This window comes from Polyodon spathula, chromosome 18, assembly GCF_017654505.1.
Source record: "Polyodon spathula isolate WHYD16114869_AA chromosome 18, ASM1765450v1, whole genome shotgun sequence".
In the NCBI taxonomy this organism is placed as follows: Eukaryota; Metazoa; Chordata; class Actinopteri; order Acipenseriformes; family Polyodontidae; genus Polyodon; species Polyodon spathula.
In genome coordinates, this window is record NC_054551.1 from 34662114 (window position 1) to 34687137 (window position 25024).

Consider the following 25024-nt stretch of genomic DNA (forward strand, 5'->3'; position numbering starts at 1 on the left):
CCCCTCGAATAATCTGACAGTGGGCAACACAGCAGCTTGATAACAGCAGCAAAGCTGCTCATCACTCCAATACATACTGTACCAGCGTTGTTGTTTCTTTATTAATTTCAGGCCTCGATTTACTGCCAAACAGTAGTTTATCAGAGGCATACACAATTCCTAACAAAGAACACACGGTTCCCAGGGTTACCAAGCAGCCAATTAGAGTGATTGTTTCCAGCACTGGGTTTAATTTTAGTGACTGGAGGCGCACTAACAAAACTGCCCTTGTCACTGCAAGCCAAAGAAAGAAAAAAACCAATTAATCCACCACACTGGCTCTTAAATTAAATGCTAATCTCAGCGCTCCGAAGCAGGAAACCGTGCCTTCATTGTTAACATAATTTAGGTGTGATGGGGGGGGGGGGGGTTTAGTGTCTAATCCTGTCCCGTGTACTGTACTGTACTGTTGGCAGTTTAAAATATCATACTGCTGGGGTTTGCAACATTCAGGCAGAATTTCATTGTAAAAGCTCAAAGGGTTTGCATTCCTAGGCATGCTTTCCAGCATAATGTAGACCCGCTGAGGGCTCTTGAAAACACACATTAGCATCCCCCACAGACCTATATAACAGAGGTGAGCCACAACATAACACTGGAGCTCGAGGTTACCCTCAGTACAGACTGAGAGGGTGATCTGCTATACAACCATGTGTGTTAAACTGTCGAGAGGAAGGTTAATAATGGCACACTAAGCAGGATTCCCATAGAGACTGGGCTCTCCTCTGCCCCTATCAGCTGGCAATGACAGCATTCACCACAAGGGGTGCTGTAGCAGAGGGTGTGGTGAATGGAATGCCACTAGTCCCTAATATATTGGCCAGAGCAGAGGGGTGAAGCTATCATTGCATAGTGATGCATGTATACACCTCCAGGTCAGGCTGTTCTGTGCCAAGCACTTCATCTATTTTAGGCTAAGAGAACACAAAACAGGCTGTGCTCAGTTCCAGTCCAGTACTGCTCTCCTAAAATGAAATGTAACTCAGAATGCAATATAAATAGGTTGTGGTTAATAAGACTCCAGATCATTGCCAGGCAACCCCATTTATATTACTGTATGTCCAAATCATCCGCTCTGCATTCTATCAACCAACCAAACATCAGAGACAAATCTGAAGGAAACAGGCTGCAACACGCTGCTGCTTCTCATTACCTCGTCTCCTCCACTGCCACTATGAACCCGGGTACTCATGCCATGGCAATGTTACCCTGTGGTGATGGATTACCACGGTCTTCTACCAGTCAATCCTCCCACAGCTACTGAATGAGAAAAGAGCTGTTTGCTTTTAATATGGGAGTTGATGTTAAGACATAGTTGCTTTCATTTTTTGATCTACAAAACATACAAAATATGCAAACACCAAGGTGAGTGTAAGTAAGAAGCACAGCGTACACACGCACTGCAGGGATGGTTACTGTAACAAGTGGAGGGGTTCTGTTTGTAGTCTGAAATCTTTGCAGTTTCGGCCATGGCATGCTGGAGTGAAACAATGCTATCATTTAGTCAGGCGAGAGGGGAAGATTGAACCAAAACGTAGTCACAAATGTCAAGGTTTAGTAAGAGAGATGGAGACAGACTGCCTTATCGTTTAGACAGGATGTGCTAGCATGTGCAACGGGCAGCGCTATGTGATTGCACAGCTGTCCCGGAGTCTGTCCCATCGGTGAGACAAGGTTAAAAGCCTTACACACTGAGACGAACCCGGCTCTCTTGCATAGTGGTTAGACGTTCCCTTGTGGTGGGCACGGTCACTGGTTCATACCCAGCCTGCACTCTGATACACGCAAGTCTTAAGATTCCTGACACACAGAGAATTTGTTAAAAAAAACTGTCTGCATAATGTTAACAAAACAAAGAATGCCTCTTCGACACGCCTCCTTGAGTTCAATCAATTGATTTTAGTCCCAGCTTTTTAGTTTTTGCAAATCCTCGTGCAAGTTGCACCCGTCTCGAGTGGGGATTAAAATTCTTTGTCTATAGAATACATCGGCAGGAGGGCGGCTCTGTCTGCTGAACCTCATATTAAAAAGCCACGCTGTGCCGGGAAGATGGAAAATTAAACCCAGTACACATCAGAAACCAGAGCAGCTCATTATTCACAATGGGGACATGCAACAGCATTCAAACTCTCTACTTAACAGGAGTGCTGCAGGTCTGTGGGTTTGACCTGCAGAAACGGAAACAGCAAAGCATACAGTATGAGATCAAACAAAACTAGCAATTGTACCAAGGATACAACAAGGGAACTTAACTTATCTTAACAGGTGGTCTATCTATCCAGGGTTATTAACATTAATAATGCCTGCTGTGAAGCAGGATGCAGAGGTCTCTGTGGAAATGCTCCCAGTACAGATACTCTTTCTGGCAGGCTTATAGTTGAATCATGGTACCCCCAGTTTTGAAAGCTTCCTAGTGAAATCCATGCAGCGTAGGTTAAGATGGTAACTCGTTTTCCCTCACATGCAGTGCTGGGTAAGCAAACTGTGTGATTCTTTATGAGATAGAAAATGTTCAATGGAACAAACCCAATGAAGTAACTTCAGAGAGAGACCACCAGAGGAGAACGACTTCAATGTTTCACCGGGACATGAATACAAATGGGCATAGACGTTCAGTACAGTACATTCATCTAGTTAACTGGTCTGCAGTTCTGAGTGGAGTTCTGTCCAATACTGCTAAATAATATTAAATATGGTTAAAAAATAAAAGTGCACACATTTGCCATTATGAAGTATTGTTGTAATTAATCTGAATAATCACAGCAATAATAGATTAAAACAAGATTAATAATAGTTGCTTGTAGCACCAGTGTCAATCTGATCACACGAACATTAATTAGGGCACCACAATGCAGGGATCAAGGTTTTTTTTTTACTTACTCATTTTAAAGAATATTTATTTTACAGGAAGTAAATAGTTAAGGACACTGTTATGCTCGCCAATCCATTTAAAATTGATGAGCGCGATTCACACAACAGTTTAAGCCTGAGGTCCGCAGTGGCTGGCTTCTGTTACATTAAAACATTCAGCCACATACATTTTGCAAGAGGTTAATTCCAGTAAAAACAACAACAACAACAACAATAATAATAATAATAATAATAATAATAATAATAATAATAATAATAATAATAATAATAATAAGTAACTTAAACACGAGGGATCCCATTGTTTAAAGCTGAATGGTTGCTTTCCACTGACCTTCAAAAGCAGCACCTGTCTGCTTTCATGACAGCCAAACAGGAGGATTAAAAGGCTTGGTTTGTGGGTGATGTATCACATGCACCAGCCCTATTGTATCATAGAAAGGATGCCTTTGAAATGTATCATCAGTACATCAAGCAGAAGAAAAAAGGTTGCTTTATTAATAGGTGCTTGAGTGTTAAGAATAAGAGATCAGACAGAAAATCAAAGAAGGAATAAAGGAAGAAAATGGTTAAAACAACCTGCAATTGGGCACAGAACAAGCAGCACAAAGGAGTGCAAACAGAATCGGTGTTCATCAGGAATTAAACAGAACCTGGGTGTATTTCGTGCAGCTTTGTATCTGTAAAGGAATATGTAAAGCAGAAAATGGTATGTTTTTAGGCAACATATTGCTATGATTTTGACGATACTTTCACCAAAAACATAAGATCATTTAGGATTCACCTCAAGGAATCAGACACCACCATGACTGTCTGAAAAAGAGTTAGATTAGATAGCGGAGGAAAGAGAGACGGGTTTATACAGGGAACTATCAACAACCACCTCTCAAAAAAAAAAAAGAAGAGAGAATTTCAACAGCCCCTGGCAATTAAAAAAAAAACAAAAATCCAAAGCATAATGCAAGGCCAGTGCAAAGGTGAATTCAATCTGGTATATATCAGTGGATGCTGTCAGCAGCCACGTTAAATCAGGGATTTCAGTTTTTCATCCTTTACTGAAAAATAACCATTCATAACTAAAAGGAGCGATTTTACAAAAACAGGCCGTCAAGACAGTCCCCGATAGCTGTGAGCTGGTGTTTTGGAGGTGCAGGAGAGTAGGAGAGGTTGAAGAAGCCACTGATGAATTACAGGAGCTCTCTTCATTCATTCCTCCTTTCATTACAGGAAATGACACCCTTCTAAAAACCCTGCAGAAATGCGTCGAGAGCTGCCATGGTTCATTCTAACAGCTTTGACTCTACAACGCTGGACTAAGGAGAAGAGACAAGCTACATTTATTCAAATTGATATATATATATAGACACACACACACACACAATAAAAAACAGTAGAAAAAAAGCATAAAAAATACAGGTATCGTGCATTCCGCAATTCTTTTTAAACTCTTTACTTTTTCATGACACCGACTCTCGACGCAGCCAGACAGGGCATTGGAACGTCATACTACAGTAACAACCACTGTGTCAGCAGCTTAACATGGCAACACAAACTCAAACTGACAACACACACAGACTGACCGCAGGGTCTCTGAATGCAGACAGTCTCTCAGATTTAAACTCACTTATGTAAGCAAATAACTGCACGCTTTAGGGAGGCTAACAAGCGGGCTGGATTGTAAAAAAGCCATCCCAGAAATAGCTCAGCATTTGGACTTGTGTTCACATCCTGGGAGGAATTCTCATAAACTACAGCAAGTAAAAATTCTATGACCCAGCATATCATCCCAAGGGGACACTTGAGAAACAGAAAACTGAATAATAAAACACACCCTAAAAAGGTCAAGGATTGTAACATAAGAGTTCAATGACAGCAATATACAATCTTGCGAAGTGATACTGCAAACCTGAAACAAACAAAGAGAGTCTAAATGGCAGCATATCGAATTACTGTAACCAAGGTCCTTTAAAGCCTGAAATTTTACATACATTTAGCAGGGATTTAAATGAGACTTCCATTGCAAAGCAGTCAGATCCATTCCTGGTTTTACTCCGCGTTTAATAAAGACACACCTGAGCTACAGCACCAATACACAGGGGCTAATCGAGCACATTAAAACCTGGAAGACTCACATTCGCAGTTAAATGTCTGCTGACTTTCTCAGCACTGGCACTAACATTTCTAATACCTCGGGGGCTGTGCTTCGTATTCAGATCTGCAAATGAATAGACGGTCTGCTATATATAGACAGTATTTGTATTTGTATTTGCAAGCAGTGTTCAGGTCTCTTGCCACATGGGACTATCGTTACCCCATTTGATAGGTAAATCTGTGACACAGTAAATGCACGATGGAGAAAATAAAAAAGCAGAAGAATGAAACGTGTACACAAGACAAACCACACCCTGAGACACCTCGTGCTTTCACCACCGTTCCGCAGGGTGAGGGTTGAAAACGGTCCCCCAGGCGACGCTGTTCCACACCGCAGGTGTAAATGAAAATGTAACACTACAGCACACCACTTCTTGCTTGACAGCTTCAGTTTCTCTCACCACTTACTTGTCGACACAAATCAGACAAGCCAGGTGGATTTGTTCTACCCGTTAGAGAGGAGTTCTGCGCTACAAATCTGAAGAATTGAAAACATTTAAAAAAAAATGTATTTGAAAAATATTTCAATTTAAAAAATGGTCAAACTGTCATGCAGGGTTCGAAATACATAACGAAGCCCGGTTTTAACACATACAGTCGTCTTAGCATTAAGCCAGGGGAAGTTTGAAGTGATATATTTTATTAGAAGAATACGTTTGTTATAAGATATCACATGATCCAGGGTTTTGTTTGTTTCAACCTTTTTTGTTCCTTTTTTTAATTATTCAGGCAGTGATGCTCACACACAAGCCAGCCACAAGGATGGATCCTGTAGATAACCTACAAGAGCTACACAGCTCAACTATTCAGATACAACTCTTTCTGTTTACATTGTGGGTTAATAGCGCCACCTGCCAGATGTATAGTGCAGTATCCCTTGTCATTGTCTTAGAAGGCTGAGCTGCATGCAGCTTCGTGTTTTAAAAGCACACCAGTCTGGAATACTACTGGTAGCTACTAATTGATTACAGATTGCCGTGAATGGGGGAGGTACTATACAGTACCTCCCTAGTACAATCTCTGAATTTCAAAGGATTTTCCTGCCAATCAAACAATCCCATTGAGAGAAAAGCTTTTCGTAGCTTTACATTCTCTCAATAGATTAATACTGCACCTCACACTTTTTATTGTTATGTCCCGTCTTAAAGCCACTTGAGAATAAAAAGCAATTCTTTAACTAAGTTTTAGTGTCCAGCCCGACTAACTAAAACTCAGTAATAATTATTATTAAGTATTTAAAAGCAAATAGCCACACAGATTAACAAAAAAGTGTGATTCTGATGTGTAGTTTCTTTAAATAATTCATCTTGTCCTCAGACGCTAGCCCAGTGTGTTTCTTGTCTTTTATGTAACAACGGGAAGCTGGGGTCCTTCATGCGAAAATGGCACCCGGCACTTGGATCTCAGATCGCTAAAACAGAACAAGAAACAGGGCTCTGCATTCCCACTGGCAACCTGGACTAGCGGCAGCCATCCAAGAAAACAAAGCGCTCACAGCAAGGCCTTTCCACCCCTCTCTCTCCTCTCTGACACGACAAGAGAACCGCACTAGATACTGGGAGATACAGTCTGCACTGGACACTGGGAGATACAGCCTGCACTAGACACTGGGAGATACAGCCTGCACTGGACACTGGGAGATACAGCCTGCACTGGACACTGGGAGATACAGCCTGCACTGGACACTGGGAGATACAGCCTGCACTGGACACTGGGAGATACAGCCTGCACTGGACACTGGGAGATACAGCCTGCACTGGACACTGGGAGATACAGCCTGCACTGGACACTGGAAGATACAGCCTGCACTGGACACTGGAAGATACAGCCTGTACTAGACAATGGCAGAAACAGCCTGCACTAGACAATGGGAAATACAGCCTGCACTAGACACTGGGAAATACAGCCTACACTATACACTGGGAAATACAGCCTGCATCACTGCAAAGACGACATACTGAGCTCCGTTTTTGGGTAAGGCAAACATGCACTTGTAAATGACTTTTTTATATAAAGAAGTTGCCCACTACATTGAAACCTGGTTGTTTATAATTTCAATACAGCTGTCCTTGTCCCTTAGTTGTATTGTTGCTCCCCCTCTCCACTTCACATCTGTTAAAGAATCACTGGTTCCATCTAGTGGGTACTCTGTGCAATGAAATACGCTTTGATGCTAATAGATTTAGAGCACATCTTGAAAAGAACTAGAATATTCAACTTTTCAGTACATAACATATCAGTGCCCTTTTGGAGTGCATCCTAACCTGATTAAAAGACAACAATATGCCTTGGTAAGTCCAAAAGCCAGTTTCACCCGTATTATCCCTGTGCATACAAACCTGACCACTAACCCTAACCCTTGTACACACCAACCTGACCACTAACCCTAACCCTAACCCCTGTGCACACCAACCTGACTATTATAATCTCACATGTTTACAGCTTGAATAAACTAGGGCACAACAACCTGACGTTGAGTGTGGTCAAGCCGCCAATTTAGCAAACTAAAAACGGACAAGTCCATTTCCTCTATGCTAAAAGAGAGTCAATATTTACAAGTCCTTGCTGGTTTTCTGACACACAATTAAAACAATGCAATCACTCATGCAGGTTTAAAAAAAAGACAAGCAGATCTACAGTAACAGGGTTTCTCCAGTAAATCTCAATTATGAGGGTCTGTTTCCAAAACACACGACACATTGCTCTGCCACCATATGGACACACTAAATGGGATTCGATCGATTAGTAAATACAGGCAGACATGAACAACAATGAAAAAAAAAATCTAAATAGCAGCTCGAAGACTACCAGCCTGGTGTAAAAGGCGAGTGCTTTTAGGGTTCTGTACAACCCCTGTGCACGCTATTAAAACTATCCCAACTCCTTCACCGTTCAAAGTTGCTTCCCATTTGTTGACCATTAATTTACCATTTGACCATTGAATTAACTGCAATGCCTTCTTTTCAACACAGGCAGAAAGGTCTATCCAGCGCAAATCTTATATGTGTAGTTGTGTTTTGTTCTGCAATACCACACATATGCAGATGGCGCCGCTATTGCCAAAGAATTTCGTGTAAAGGCTGACTGCTTTCTAGCTGCAAGCCAGAGGAAATGCACAGATCTTGACTCATGTGTTTATATATTATTTTGGTTAGAAATTCAAGACTCACAGCTTGTTTCTAAAGTACATATTGTAATGTACACTCCATTGTTTTCCCTTGAACACATTTCTACCAGTTACTGTTCACAAAGATGTATGGTAACCCACTTACATTACTTAGGAGCACTTGTATCAATTCCTTTGTAAAGCAATTGCGCTGGACCTACGCCCAGGGACCGCTTCATGCTGATTTTGAGTTGAGAGAGTCCAGAATGTGAATCAGGCCCCCTCTCTAGCCATTGCCTTGCTTTTATTATCACATTTCCTGGGCATGTACAGTCCTTTAAGACAAGGCAGGTATTGCAGCCCGCTATTGATGCCAGCATGATTACAATAAGAAAATCAATAACCCACTGCTCACAGTACTCAGGGATGCTCTTATAAAACTATTTATTTATTTATGTATTTATTTTTTATTTACACCTCTGCTCAAAAGCAACACTTCAGTGCTTTAAACAGAAAAAAGAATCAAGTGTGATTCAGTGATCCCTGTGTCTTCACACATCTTAAAGAAAAACATTTCTAATGGCAAGCTGCTGGTATGCACGCCTGAATGCTTTCATGGAACTAATTAGAAATGGAGAGCGGTAAATAATTACCTAAAAGATAAATCACATAATCTGCATAATTTCGACTGCAAACTAAAATATTATGCAGAAACCCTGGAGCTGGACTAGGAAGGAAGGCGGTGTGTGTGTGTGTGTGTGTGTGTGTGTGTGTGTGTGTGTGTAAGTATATACGTGCGTTGTGATCACTCACCAGGCCGGTGAGAGACGGTGCAGACTGCCCCAGGGTCTGGTTCCTCATCCGGACCAGGTTGGTGGGCTCTCCTGGCTGTTGCCATGCCAACTGGCTCACTCCACTGTGCATGCTGCTGGACAGGGGGAGGTGCTGCTTCCCTGCAGATAAACACAAACACACAGCTGTCAGCCAGGCTACAAACCCTGAGTCCCCTGCTCCCTGGGCCAGTGCGGGTCCCCTGCTCCCTGGGCCAGTGCGGGTCCCCTGCACCACAGAACCGAGCCCTAACAAGCAAGGCAGCTGTACTCGGGTATCGGGCTAGAACAATACAGTTATATTAAATCAATCATTTGTTTAGTTTTTTTGGGTGTGTGTGAGTATTCGTGCTGCATTTTGTATGAGCTACAAACTATTCAACGAGGCATCAGGGAGATCGGAACACAAGTCCCAGGGGAGGCGCACCTCACCTGTCAGAGAGCTGGCCAGACTGCTCCGGCGAGGTCGGCTGTCATCCTGACTCAGCTGCCTCTGCAGCTTCACCTTCCCAGTGGAGGGCGAGAGGTCAGGGTTACTGAGCTTCCTGAAGAGCAGGGGGGCCGGGGCTGCAAACTCCTTCTGCAGGGAGAAAAGAAAGAAGGAAACACAAATCAGCGTTACAAGAGGGCCACAATAAAAACAACATCCACCGTACAGCCATCCCAGGACCCGGGCAAGGCCAGGCCAGCTTGTTCTACACTCACCAGCACCACAGCTCGTCATGCAAGGGTGTTGTGTTGCTTAAAACAGTCGACTCAGGTAAAGGCCTGTTGTTAATTCCAAATTAGGAAAGTGAGCTCCACAAAGCCCACATGTACACTTAGGATTCACAGCTTCTCAGACAATGAATTAGGCATATAATAGGGGTGGAAATAAGACTCCCATTGAACAGCAGTGGCTAATCAAGCAGCTATTAAAACCTGGAATGGGTGAAACTGCTATGCAATAGTGTGATGTGTTTTACAAGTTGATATCAGTCTAATGCACGTGAATCAAATAGTAATTGTTGCTGAAAAGACCACTTCTAGTTAACTGTGCAGAATTAAAGTCACTGATCTTTCCAAAGATGAAAGATGAGGGCAAAACCCGGTGTCACTAAATACACTGACCCAATGTTACTAAATGCACCGACCCAACACTGTTGAAGCTGACACCCTGGGATCCTTCAAGAAGCTGCTTGATGAGATTTTGGGATCAATAAGCTACTAACAACCAAACGAGCAAGATGGGCCGAATGGCCTCCTCTCGTTTGTAAACTTTCTTATGTTCTTATGTTCTTAACATTACTAAATGCACCGACCCAACGTTACTAAATACACCGACCCGGTGTCACTAAATACACCGACCCAACGTTACTAGATGCACCGGCCCAACGTTACTAAATGCACCGGCCCAACGTTACTAAATGCACCGACCCGGTGTCACTAAATACACCGACCCAATGTTACTAAATGCGCCGACCCAATGTTACTAAATGCGCTGACCCGCTGTTACTAAATACGCACTGACCCGCTGTTACTAGATACACTGACCCGCTGTTACTAGATACACTGACCCGCTGTTACTAGATACACTGACCCGCTGTTACTAGATACACTGACCCGCTGTTACTAGATACACTGACCCGCTGTTACTAGATACACTGACCCGCTGTTACTAGATACACTGACCCGCTGTTACTAGATACACTGACCCGCTGTTACTAGATACACTGACCCGCTGTTACTAAATGCACTGACCCGCTGTTACTAAATGCACTGACCCGCTGTTACTAAATGCACTGACCCGCTGTTACTAAATGCACTGACCCACTGTTACTAAATGCACTGACCCACTGTTACTAAATACACTGACCCACTGTTACTAAATGCACTGACCCACTGTTACTAAATACACTGACCCAATGTTACTAAATACACTGACTCAATGTACCCAGCACTACAGTGGTAGCATCGCAACCATGACTCTAGTGGAATGCACACTTCCTCCTCCCCACACTGACACCTGGAGCTGCTGGAATCTGAAAACATCTGGAAAGTCAAGGACACCACAAAACTACACCGGAAAAAACACTGTTCACACCATATAATAATAATAATAATAATAATAATAATAATAATAATAATAATAATAATAATCTTTATTTTTATATAGAGCCTTTCATAGTGGACCACCATCACAAAGCGCTTTACAAGATGCGAGACTAGGGTGTGTGAACCATGCATCAGCTGCAGAGACACTTACAAGAACGTCTCACCCGAAAGATGGAGCACAAGGAGGTTAAGTGACTTGCTCAGGGTCACACAATGAGTGGCTGAGCTGGGATTTGAACCGGGTACCTCCTGGTACCTCCCTGTTTCTTTAACCACTGGACCACACAGCCTCCTATACATTACAGCTCTTTGGTTTTTCAATACACACAAAGCTCTATTAGCAATAGGCTATGCTCATCTTGTATGCATTCAACCTAAAATCACCCCTTAAATCACTCCTTTTACAAGCAAATCAGCAATACAGGGAACAGAGAGCAGGAAGTCAGAGGCTAGGTCCAGGAGCCAGGCTAGGTGTCATTTCCTGCATGCTGTCAACAGATGAGAGCCCCACCTCTCCAAGCAGACATGACTACAAGCAGACATCAGAGAGACAAACACAAACAGGGCAGACAGGGCTGAGATACCAGATCATTATTTGTCGTGCTTACTAACTATTCCAGCAGAAATCGCCTCTGAAAAGACTCCTCAAGGAAGACTGCGGGTGAAGTGTGGTGATGAAGCATAGCATTGCACTGAAGCCAATAGGCAATGCTAATACACTTCCACACTATCAGATTGAAAGAGTCTTTTCAGAAGTACTATTTTGCTGGAATACAGGATCTCAGTAAGCGTGGTGAATAATAAACTGAGAATAAACAATAAAGAATCAAACTCTCCTTTAACTTCTCTCTTGGCGATCCAACAGCGTGTCCTTCGGGGATGGAAATAAGACTCCTATTGCACAGCTGTTTAACCCATTTCAGGTTTTACTAGGAGCTTGATTATCCACAGTGTATAGGTGAGGTGTGTCTGATTAAACACACTGTAAAACCAGGAATGGATCAAACTGCTATGCAATGGGAGTCTTACTTCTGTCAGTCCTTGAATGCCAAGTCAACTGTGAAATGTGAATAACCATAAGACGCACTAAAGCTAAAGCTAGCTATACTTTACAGCAGTAGGGCTTGAGATTTAGACCCCATACAAATGCTGGACACAGGCTTGAGATGTATTCAAATACAACCCGCGCAGGTGTACTCATACTGCACTCTACAGAGCTGGCAAACACGTGGATTAGTTGAGCGCTGGCCAATCAGCAGGGGAGAATGACCAGTCACAGACCACTATATTCCCAGCACTGGTCGCAATGCAGTGACTGGAGCTTGTTCCTAGCATCTGCCTAAAAGCCTGTTTACATCATTGTTACCTTCCTTTATTTATTTTCTAGTCAGCCGTTCATGTTAGCAAGACTACTCACAAACAGCAATAAAAAAGTGCCTTTTTTAATGCAAGCACAGCAAAAAAAAAAAAAAAAAAGATCACAGTTCATCCTAAACGGTTCAGAGCAGCTCTAGATGAAACCACCGACACGGTACCAATAAAACAGAAGCAGGTTCACTGCTCTGCTGCATTATTTACACTGCCTTCACCCTGAGAAATGCGCAGAGGCGAGACTCTGTAATGTAATGTACACATTAACAATTTATTATGCCAGTCGAAGAAATTAAAACCAAATTGGTTTTCGAGTAGGGTCTCCCCGTGGGAGTGCATGGAGATTTACACTTCTTCCATACCAATTACAGGACGCTGCCTGTCTGGAAAGAGATCTACTGTACGTTTGTCAAACTGACCAGGCAGTGGTTCTGAACCAACACTGGCCGGGTATATATTGTATATATGTATTCACAGATATGTGGCACAGTCAATGCAAAAATCACAGTGGAAACCCCATCGAAGACCAGCAACTTTGCACAGCCAGGGCGCATTGGAAAGGGCAGGTCCTCTGACTCACCCTGCACACCCCGCGCTCAGGTCTTTACCAGGGAATGAGCATTGCTATTATTAATAAGGATTTGTTTTAGTTTTGTTTGTTTTTTTATGGTAAAAGGTTTCCTGGTATGTGAAAAAGCAGAAAATGTAGCTTTTTGTGTATGTGACATTAGGGTTGGGGAATGGTAAAGTACTGACACATTTAAAACAGAGAAAGACATAAAAAAATGAATTCCTGTACTCTCCAAACGGGTTGTGCTGTAGCCCCCCCTCCCCCACTCCCCCCACTGGCCTTTGAGTTTCCACGACAACAGCATTGTAAAAATGTAATGCAAGCATCTGATGATCATTAGCTGTAGATTAAAAAAATAGGTTCAAATCAGCAGAAATGACCTTTAATATTGAGGTGGAAGCGCAGCTATACATCAGCTCTCCTGGTGCGGAGCTAAATATTCCAAACTGATGTAGGGTGACAAATTAAACCTGCCAGATGCTTGCAGGAACTTCCACACAAAAACTACATCCCAGACCTGACGTTCTTTCCAGTGGCATTCGAAAGCATGTGCTTTTATTACCTTTCCACAGTTTCAGAATGTCCCAGAGAAACTGTAACTTGTGATCTTTCCTACGGCGTTAAACACTCTGCTGTATAAACTACAGCAGCACTGAGCAAAGCCAGCCCAGATCTTTGAGGGTTGTGTTTGTGCATTAAAAGCAGTGCTTGTCTTTCTGCCAATGCTGGATTGAAATGTAATACCGCTGGTGTAAAAGTTAAATAGCTAGCTTCTCAAATAATCCGGTCTGGTATTTTTCTCAGAGTTAACAGGAACACAAAACATGCCATAATCTCACGCCATGGACAGACCATTTCCCACTGGGGCGTGTAAAAAGTGAACAGTCACTGTTAAAGCATGATACTGCTTAGGGACTGGTCCTAGAGAAGAATGCATTGGAGCTACACTGTATGCATACAGCTATAGTAAAGAGGGTGTGTGTGTGTGTGTGTATATATATAATCAAATGCTACTAACTGCTTCTGCCAGCACACATTTCAATTCAAATGTCAAGCTCAACTTTGCAGATGAAGAAGTAGCAACAATGGGCTCTAGTCACAAAGATTTTTATGAATACAACTTCGACAGTTTGATATTCATTTAAACAAAAAACTGTGTAAAGCTATTATTAAAAGAATCCAACAACAGTCTAGAACAGTTTCAAGAACACAGCATTTCAGTAACTCGTGTCTCTTCTGCAGACATGCAGTTGCCCGTTTCTGTAACAACTTCTTCTCCCTGGAGTTAGTCAAGCCATGGGTTAATGCAAATTCTGAAGCTAGCTGTGCCTTTAGAGAGTGTAGAAAATAAACCAGATCATCAAAATCCCCGGCTGATCCCATTACTGGCTCAGGACAACACACACGACCAGCGGCAGCTGACAGCAGTGGCCTTTTGTATGCTAATGAAAAGCGTAGCTCAATACCAGCCTTGAGCAACAACACCCTGTAACCATCCACATTGACTAATGGATTAATTACACAAGCGTCCTCCGCCCCGACAACCCTAACGATCTCTCGATACCATATCTTCTTTCTTACGCCTTCGCCTCCGAGAAACTAAACAAGGGGAAGTGAAAATGAGAAAGACGAGAATGAGCTGGGATTCCATGTGCATATTATCAAAGGGCCCCGACACAAATGCACAAAGTGTCTTGTGCATCATCACAGAGAACACATCTCAGAACCAGTCCCCTGATCCACAGCACGGCTCCTAACTTCAAAAGTGACAAATCTGCTTAACCAGGACATTAAACAGCTTCCCCTGAAGGGTACAAACCGTGCTGTTTAGTTGTCTGTGGGAATAATGACTGTGAACTTGCATCCAACGATCTAAACTGAAGGAACAGTAGTTTGCAATGCAAACAGCTGTATCTAGAAAGCTTGGTATCAACTGCAAGATAGCCGAGCATGTAAAAGGCGTGTGATAACACCCAGGGCTATTGAGAAACAACAACTACGACTCTCTAATGTAGCGCCCTGTGTGCTGGTCAAAGTTATTATGCGTCTATCTTGAGAATGTCAGCTTTACTCCAGCCATTCCCATACTGGTGTTGCACAGGACTCGCTGCACACTGTTTCATGCAGCTCTCCACTCTCATCCAGAACCCCAGCAATGCTCAGTCTTACTGTAGTTGGCAACAACTTCAAAAGGCAGCCAGTCCTGGTGTACCGCCACTGATCTAAATGTACTGAACTGAACACAAAGAAACCATTTGGCATTGCATTGCCATAAGTTATCTGATAAGATATAATAATCACCTTCTGACCTCTACAGTCCAGCAAATTGCAGTCTGATGCAAATCTTCAAAAAAAAAAAAAAAAACGCAATTCAAGGCAAAGCAGCAGGTCAACTGAACATGCATTCTTCCCATCAACATTTCCCTACAGTGTGCTACACCAGGGGTGTACAAGCACGGCCCTGGAGGGCCATTCCACTCCAGGTTTTACAGGTAACATGAGATAATTAACTACTTCAGGGTCTGGGTGGTGGTTTAATTCAATTAAACAACTTAGAGCAGGGTTGGAACAAAGACCAGGAGTGGAAAGGTCAACTTTGGCCAGTCCGGTACTATACAGTAATCTCCATAGTTTAAATATAATGAAGCAATTATTTGTATGTTTCAGTAGCCCCTGCAGCACCACAGAAGCCAGCAGAGCAGAGTAGCTGCACCTCCTGCTTGGAAAGACATGACTGGAGCTGCAGCTTCTTCCACCCATGCCCTCCAGTCATGAAGTTCACAGCTGTGAATGTCAATGACTGAGCCATTAAATAAAAAAACGCAGGTAAGGCTACGTTCCCATTCTGCCACCTGGACAGATTAGAAAGGAATCTGGAATGAGTCTCCACCTGCCAGCAGCAGTGATGAAACCAAACCAGTCTGACCTGGGACTCTGTCAGCCCCAGACAGGACAGAGGTGCGTAGACTAGTGGGGGGGGGGGGGGGGGGGGTTTTTTTTTTGTACAGGTAAAATTCTATGCAATAAAACACTCAGTGGTAGAATATGTAGTTATAGAGTCCTGGTCTTTGTTTCAATCCTGTTTTAAATTGTTTAATTTAACAGCCACCCAGAGCCTGAAGTAGTTAATTCAGTCTTTCTTCCTGTTCAAGCTAGAGTGGAATGGCCCACTAGGGCTGTGATTGGACACCCCTGCACTAAACAGAACCAATATTGGGGTTTTTTTTGTATTACAAAAGAAATTCTATAGAAGCCTATTCTTGTGCATGCACTGTACGATTCTATAGAAGCCTATTCTTGTGCATGCACTGTACGATTCTATAGAAGCCTATTCTTGTGCATGCACTGTACGATTCTATAGAAGCCTATTCTTGTGCATGCACTGTACGATTCTATAGAAGCCTTGTATGAGGCCCTTTTAATAATTACTGTATAGTGGAAATAACGTACAAGGAGAGCAGGTTTTTTCTTTTTTATTTCACCTTCAGGAACTTAGTGATTTTAACTGCAGTAACAAATATGAAGATTTTGCTCAAGGAGCAGAGTGTGTGTCACCGATCCCATACACAGGGCGAGACATGGTCCCTGTGCTTTACAGAGGCACACAAAATCCTACTGAGCCACTGCATTTGCATATGCAGACACCAAAGAGAAACCACACAAGATTCCCCACCCAACCTGGAAAAACATAGGGATGGAAATAAGTCAATTGCATAGCAGTTTCCCACATTCCAGGTTTTAACAGGAGCTTGACTGGCCACAGTGTACAGGTAACAAGCTCAAGTGTGTCATCTTGAACTCAGAGAAACCAGGAATGGATCTAACTAGGAATGGATCTAACTGCTACGCAATGCAAGTCTGATTTCCATCCCTGACATGTTATTTGAATTAATCAGAAGCACCAAATAAATACAAGATTCCACATGAAGTACAAATGATGCATGTCAGAATTAGATAGAGTCTCAGTTACATTGCATTAACAACGCTCAAGATTGTGTTCATATTAAAACCTTTCGCTTGCAGCATTTAATTTCATCTCATTTTAGGGAATGCTGTATTCTGCTGTGAATGTTGTAATGCAATGCAGGTTATATTTCAAGCTATTCCTCATATTGAAAATTGAGATGATAATGTCATTTCTCACTTTCCAGCTTTCAGATCCATCTCATACACAAAAGAGAACCTCAAAGAATCAACATAAAGTCATTAAAGCAGATTACTGTGCAGACAGAAGCATTCAGCATGAATCATATTACTGCAGACCCCAGCACCCACTAGAAACCACTTCTCTGGATTCTCTGCAAAAGGTTATAGCTGCTGTAACTGAAAACATGACCGGACTGCATGCAAACAATGTTAATTACGCTGATGCTGCAGAACATCTGCAGAGCACAGAATCGTACATCTGTCTGCCACAGCACTAGATCAGAGCCTGCCGAGATAAACTGACATAAAGATTGTGTAGACAATTTAAAATGCAATCCTTTCTTATGGACATGCAAATGATTTAAATAAAGGTAATCTCCTTCCTGCTTCAAGTTCTGCGTCCTAAGGGTCTGCGTTCAGCTTTTGTAATTTTGTGCATTACATTATTTTATTTATTAAACTGGTCACTTTGGATGTCTTGAACATGACATCTAAAAGAACTACAGTAGTTATTTTCAAGCAATTTTCCAAAATAAACAAAGAAAAAAAGATTTGCAGCACAGCACACACAGATAAGATAAAAAAAAAAATGCCCTTTTCACTGTGTCCTTATACTGTATCAGAACAAAATGTACCACACATTTCAGCACATTACTGCAGCCGGGTACAGCGTCTGTAGGGCATCTAGGGGTTAGTTAACAGAACCCTTCTAACGGAAACCATAGAAATAGAATGAGAACAAATGTTAATAAACAGCATGAACTGGAATTGAAGTTTTTTAGCACTGCAAATCAGCAGCACTCCCCCGAGTCGCTTTTATAATAGATGACCCTGCTTAAAAACAGACGCCTTCTTTTCAATAGAAATCACTGAAGAAGCTTGGAAACATTCTGGGGATTTGGAACTAAAGATAACGGCTACTGCAAGAGCAGTAGAGCTGTGGTGGGGGTGGGGACAGGCTGTGCCCCCCTGCAAATACCCCTGCCAGGATAAACCACAGCTGGGTTAATGCAATCCAGGGGGGTTCACGCATGCTTGAATTGTTTTTTTTTTTTTTTTTATTCATCATTTTAAAAAAATCTGTCTATGGGTTATGTTGATGGGGTGAAGTATATGTTGATCCAACCAACCCACTGAGACAAGTGTCCAATGACAAGAGATTTCATCATAGATTTTAGATATATATAATATATATATTTATATATATATATATATATATATATATCTTGATGAGAGAGAGGGAGAGAAATTCAGACAATGACAAGTGAAGAGACCCAATAGTTTTTGTTCTTGTAAAGTGTTAAACACACACAAACCCAAAAACACATGTAGCTGTTGCCAAGCACTACAGGGTGAAATTCTTGTGTTGCAGATAGCATTGTCTTTTGTCTGCTCGGTCAGAGGGAAGTACTGAGACATGGGTTTAGCGGGGGATAATGTACCAGCAAAGTGACCTTGTTGTTAAACTGAGGCGTTCAGGGGAAGTGCGAGTCATGCCTCGATGCCTTTATCTTGAGTTCATTCATCTTGATGATCACGTGTCGTCTGGCAATTCTGAACATTGCGGTAAGCAGACTGCAGTATCACTATCGACGGGGAAACAAATGTTGTTCCTTCAATGACATCAGTGTCTGTCCAGGAACGATTTCCAGTACCTTAAACATGCATGGAATCAAGACTCCTACTGCAGAGCAGTTTCACCCATTCCAGGTTTTACTACAAGCTTGTTTAGCCACAGTGTCTAGGTAACAAGCTCAGGTACTGCTACATAGTAAAACCAGGAATGGATCAAACTGCAATGCTATGGGAGTCTCATTTCCATCCCTGCATCAAAACAAACAAACCTTTCGACAGCACAATCAAACACAAAGGAGCAGAATGCTCCTCCTACCATGAATATATTGAAGATACTCCCAGAGAGTCTGCACAGTGATGCCTTAGAGCTGCTGTACATGGCTGGGTCTGCTGAACAGGGCGCCACGAAATTCACGTGGCACCAGCAGCTTTCGGGATTAAATATCAGCTTCTTCAAAGAAAACTGCTCCTCTGGCTACAGAACTGTAGGAAAGCACATGCTGCTGCTGCAGCTCGGGGCAGGTTTGACTATCGAGGACACAGCTAAACTAATCGGCTACTCTGAATATAGCAAATGCAAGTCCATGTCTAACACAGGTTTCTAGAAGACATGTCCGAGTTGCTCGTTTCAAAATATGCTTTTAATTCAAACAAATATTAAAATGTCCTTTAATCAAACCAAATTACAGTAAAATGAAAGCTTTCAGGAGCAAGCCTGGTGCCCCACAGAGTCCCTTCTAAACGAAGGAGAGAGGCACTCTCCCATAACAGAGTAGGTGTTCCTTATTCCAGACCTTTGCAGGAAGTCTTTCTGATGAAGTCATTTAGAAATGGGGTTAAGATGAACGAATGCAAACATGGTCGTTTTTACTACTGAATGAATTTCAAGCAGCGCTGGTTTGAAAATTCAAATACTTTCATTCATTTAAAGTCTTACAAATTTTAATCCATGTGTGTTTAGTCACTAGAATAGAGAAATAGGAAAATGTAGTCAAATGTATTAGTGCATGGAGCAAGAATGCGGTCCTGCACAACACATTGCAACAATCAATGTATTTTCAGGGCTCAGTGAACCCTAACGATATAGGCTTAGACAATTAATCTAAAAAAAATTTAAAACGCATTTATTGCAATTAATAGTACTTTGATTAGTAAAATAATGAAAGTTGCAGTCTCCACCCATGTACTGTACATCACCTCTAGTGAAAAAAGTAATTCAATAAAGCTTCTGTTGCTTGAGGAAGAGCAACAGCTGGACAGGGTGGTTAAACGTTACGACCCCAACACACAGACCAGTGCAACAGGGTCGAAACATTTAGCAAGCAAGACATTCCCCTTCTGCTTGGAGGGTTGAATACTGCTATTACTTTGAACAAGAACAGCTCTGGTCTGAAAAACTAAGCAAGGCTTCAATCCAAGCTGCTTCAGTGCCCGAGGAACGACTGTGTGTGTGGGTGGGCGTGTGTGGGTCTGTCTGTGTAATGTAGTGCTGTGCCTGGGCGTGTGTGTCTGTTGTGGGAATTCTCCAGTAATACAGCACATGGTGTTTTGAAACTGCAAAAGCTTGGTAAATCTTTATAAAATTAATTAAAACAAACAAAAACAACACAGTACTGACACAGACATAACATGGTACAGGCACATGTAAAAAGCAGAGGAAACTTTGCATGTGGTGCAAGAGCCAAGTCAGGCCCACTGTCTCAAACCGACACAGGCTTGCCCACAGGAAGTGGAGGGATAAAATATCCTATAGGATTGTGCTACAGCTGTTTGCTTCTACAATTCCAATCTCTGCAGAGTGCTCAAGCAGAAAATGCTGCACATGGCTTCAAAAACACCCCCTGGCATGCAAACAGCTCAAGAAAGATGTTCTGCGATACAGCAAGAACAGCGCAGAGCAACGAGTTTCCCATGTGTACTGACAGGGAAACACAATGCCAGTGTCACATGTGTACTGACAGGGAAACACAATGCCAGTGTCACACTGCAGGGAAGTCTGCAATACTTTAAACAGTAATAAATTAAACACACAGCACTTTGCAGCACACTCCGTATTCACATAACCCGTCCCTCCTGGCCCAGAGACTCTGTTTATACCTGCAATGGCAAAATGCATTCCAGCTCGACCAGGTCATTTCCTCCTCATTACCTCCTACTCAGTATCAGGAGGTTCAATTATAGCTCTCTGGTGCAAAAAGAACTGTACTGTACAGTACCCTGCAAAGAGAGTTGCAATCTTTCATTAACTGTTGCAATGCAAACAATCTACTGACACAGTAGACTTACTGTGTATTTCCTTGATCTTTAAAGCTGAGGTCATCTGCACAATCTACCCTGGCTCTTACAGGACAAGACAGTCCTGTGTATTTATTAACAGAACACAATTAGGTTCACATTTCTGCTGCAGCGTTCAATGGTTATTTAAACACACATTGTAATCCTGCATGTGAAATCAAAGGCTAGGAGACAGGTGTGTACTTTGGAAAAATGTTGTATTGTAATGCACAGTGCAAATACTAGCAAGGAAGAGACAAGTGTGGGAAATGGACAGAAATGCCAGCTCACATGAAACAAAATGGCAGATGTATTTATTTAACCAGGATAGAACCCTTAAGATCTAAATCTCATTTTCAATGGGCTCTTGGCAAAAAATGCTTGTTATAGAACAGCTTCAGTGCTGTGTGTGGACACATCTTGTACACTACAGTACAAACACACACACAAACACAAACAGACGCACAGTGGTACAAAGAATTCCACATCATTACTCACATTTGTAGATAAATGTTCTAGCTAGAAGTATTAAATCATAGTGGAGCAAATAAATAAATAAATAAATAAATAAAAACACTTCTGTTGTCAGGATGAAAGCAACTTAAAATGTTCCACTTGCATTGAAGACCAGGGATCCTCTGAGTCACCAGGATCAAACATCTGACGATACAGAGCAATATCTTCCATTACTGCTAAAGCACTTCTTTTAGCAGGGAAGCACAGTATTATGATGACATGCAGGCCAGTCAAAGGAAAGGCGTGAATATTTAGAGGCGAGGGACTGCAAGCCAAGTCATGCTGCTCTACCCCAGGTAGGGTTTCCAACACAGAGCACAGCTCTTTTAAATGTTGTGGTCTGTGTCACGCAGGCTCTCAGGGAGGGGAGGAAGTGACAGCTCGCTCTGGTTTTGTACTGCTCAGAGTGCTGCTGATATGTCTTCAAGGACCTCCTATACTGCCGAATCAAATATCAGTGTTAAAAATTGCATAGGTATTGCAATTCAAGAAATAAACAAGGGATGACATCTTCAAATCTCAGCTCAGAGTTCTGTTCCATGTTACCCAGCCTAGTTTGAACTGGTGCAATTCTATAGCAGAGAGCACCAAAGGTAAAATATTCTGGATGTTTTCTAGAAATGTTTTGAGTCAGCAGTTGATAAGAAAAAGGCCCTTAACCCTTTCAGTGCCTACAGCCGCATGTTTACATCATGCTGGGACCTCATGGGACTCCTAGGTCTGAGTCTCAGGTAGAGTAGAAGTATTTGTCCTGTTCTCATGTATACTCAATAAAGGAGTTTATTCTTCAACAACAAAAATAATTCAGCACTGAAAGGTTTAATGACACATGCTTTACACCTCAGCAAAGGACTAGAAGCACAAGGGTTACCTCCTTTCCTGTCGCTGTGCTGGTTTTATCTATAAGATGAGAGCATAAAGTAGGACATGCCCGTCTCCCTGCCTGCCTGCCTGCCAGCATACACTGAAAATGCATTCCTATACAAGGACAAGCAGGTATCTATTATTACACAGCAACGGTGCTGGCTTCCCACACTATTAACAGAATGTTCATTCAATTGTGAATCTGAAAATGTGACCACCGTCCTGACAGACAAAAGAGCAACGTGAAAAAGTAAATACAGCCTCATTTTAATCCAGAGGGCTTCTTTTTAATTATATATGCAAAACTAATAACTGGAAGCAATCAAGGTACAGTAATCCAATCAAATAGCCAAACGCAGCTCAGACACCGAGGCTAATCCGTGTGTGCGCACGACGGGCGAGATTGATTGCAATGCTGGGGTCTCATGTGCAGACTGTCTTTACAATTACTGAGAGGGAGGGAAACATTTAACTAACAGCTAATCAGCTGCCAGCAGAACCCTAATTCTGCCACACCGGTCCTGCCTTTAAATGACTTGCCAATTTAAATGCAGTCAAGTGAGAATAATTGACTTCCTTAATATCCCACCCCCACAGAAACATATTCAAATGAGTGCAATTAAGACAGCGCTGCATCCGTGCCTCGACTGGCTATGGTAGGGTATGGTCGTTTTAAGAATTGCTTCTGCCCCACATTAAACATCTCCTAATGTCGCGAGCTAAATCAATCAGGAACCAGTCAAAGACCTCGATTAACAATTAGCTGTCTGCTTATTAATTAACTACAGCAATAAATACATACTTAAAAAAGCAACTGACCAGTTTTATATAGGAATTAAGTAGATTATTTTGGTTGAGTTATACAATGTCTACATTTTGGGCTGCTTTTCCACAGCCATTTGTCTCCTGTGGAAGTCTGGAGCTTGGCTCCTGTGGTTTTATTACAGTCAAACTAAACCAAGCCAAGAAGCTGCTTCTCAAATCTACAATTATTCCTGTAAGACGTTCCAGAATGAATCGTGGCTGCACAGTCAGTGTTTTTATTTTGCAGTGGATACACAGTATCCCCCTGGCTCCTGATCATTGATGAGGAGAGCCCAAGCAGAGGGAGGCTCCCTTCGTCCCAGAAGGTGCAGTACAGTGCAGGCAGAAGGGACCACTTCATCCAATCACGCATTAGCATGCTTCCATAAACCTGCCCATAGGGGGGGGGGGGGTTTGGCCAACTGCAGCATACCTCCAGGCAGTCCATTATCAATGATCATGAATGATCTACAGTGCTTGTGAGCCAACTAAAAAACAATCTGATCACTTATAACTCAAGGGGTCTGGTGAACGTTCCATCAACAAGGAAAGAAAGGGAATAGGAAATGGTGTTAGCGACAGAATCAATATCCCTGTTAAATGTTGCACAGCAGAATTTTGAGATAATGTAACTCACAGCAGCACTCCATCAATCTGCCTAGCTGGTGTCACACAAATGAAACAGCGTGGAAGTGTTCCCCTTTACTGTGGCACACCCACCAGACTATAGAGGGAAGCCAGTTCTTGCGGGGCTTGGGGGGTGGGGGGCTCTGTCTGCCAATCCAGAAAAGCAAGCCAGAAAAGGGTTATTATGGGATTTTAATTTCTTGTAATAACAGGGTAATAAACTGGAAAGGAAAATCTTGCACTTCATTATACAGTGTGTCATTTTTGTACTCAGAAGATCTGATGAAGCCATTCAGTATTTCTCATTACACTGTAGCTCTGACGAGGGACTATATATTGTTTCTGTTTTGCCTTCTAAACAGTCACTTTGCATTAAATGTCTCCTAAACAAATGAAGACTAAAAGCGATCAGTCTGAAGGCCAACACAAGAAGCTGTTAAACTGTATCGCAAGGCACTGGGGGTACAAGAGGGAGAACTGCTGTGCTAAAGGCTAACTCCCACCTGAGGAGCCAGGCTGGACAAACAAGTCAGCAGGACAACAGGTTTAAAAGAGTGCAGGCTTCACTTGAGTTTATTCACTGTGTTACTCATTACACACAGTGTAGGAGCTGCTGCTTGAGCATTCCTTTCAGCAGTTACTTTTTCAGTGCTGAATTTGGCACAATCAGTAAGTGTCAGTTGTACAGTTTACATGTATACTGCACAGGTTTCAATTTTAAAGGTGGCAGCCCTAAAAGGAAGAATGCTCCAATAACGCACAATATTGGGATGGGCATTGTTGATGTGGCAGTCCTCTCCTCGCCTCCTCCTTCACACTGCTGTATCAGTGGTGCTGTGGTTCTACCGCTTGCATTCACCTGCCACTGCTGTAAGAGACCACAGCCACCAGTGCCTCTGATACAGGATACCACAGGGCTGAAGTCTGTCCCCACTTCATTTCCAGCCATGTTCTTTGGTCCTGGTTTCTGTGCCATGCTTACAGTACTGGGTGGGGTTAACTCAGTCAGCGCCTTTTAAGATTTGAAAGATATCAAGCTAATTCCCCTGGGGGTTGGGTGCTGCAATAATCAAGATCAAAATATGTATTGAAATCATTTCTGACACAATAAACAGAACACGCAATCTGCAGATCAGACTAAAGCAATGGAAAACAGGACTACGATCCCAGACTTTATTCCAGCATAAC

General features: G+C 42.5%; 1 protein-coding gene across 7 annotated transcripts in view; it reads right to left on the reverse strand.

Annotated features, from left to right (window-relative positions):
• LOC121330902 (microtubule-associated serine/threonine-protein kinase 2-like) overlaps window positions 1–25024 on the reverse strand; it is a 114167-nt gene that overhangs the window by 87391 nt on the left and 1752 nt on the right. For all 7 annotated transcript variants that reach the window (XM_041277857.1, XM_041277846.1, XM_041277843.1 and 4 more), the window contains exons 2-3: window positions 9427–9574; window positions 8978–9117 (exon numbers count right to left, since the gene is read on the reverse strand). In XM_041277857.1, coding sequence (XP_041133791.1) covers window positions 8978–9117; window positions 9427–9574 — 288 coding nt within the window. The remainder of the gene's footprint in view (window positions 1–8977; window positions 9118–9426; window positions 9575–25024) is intronic.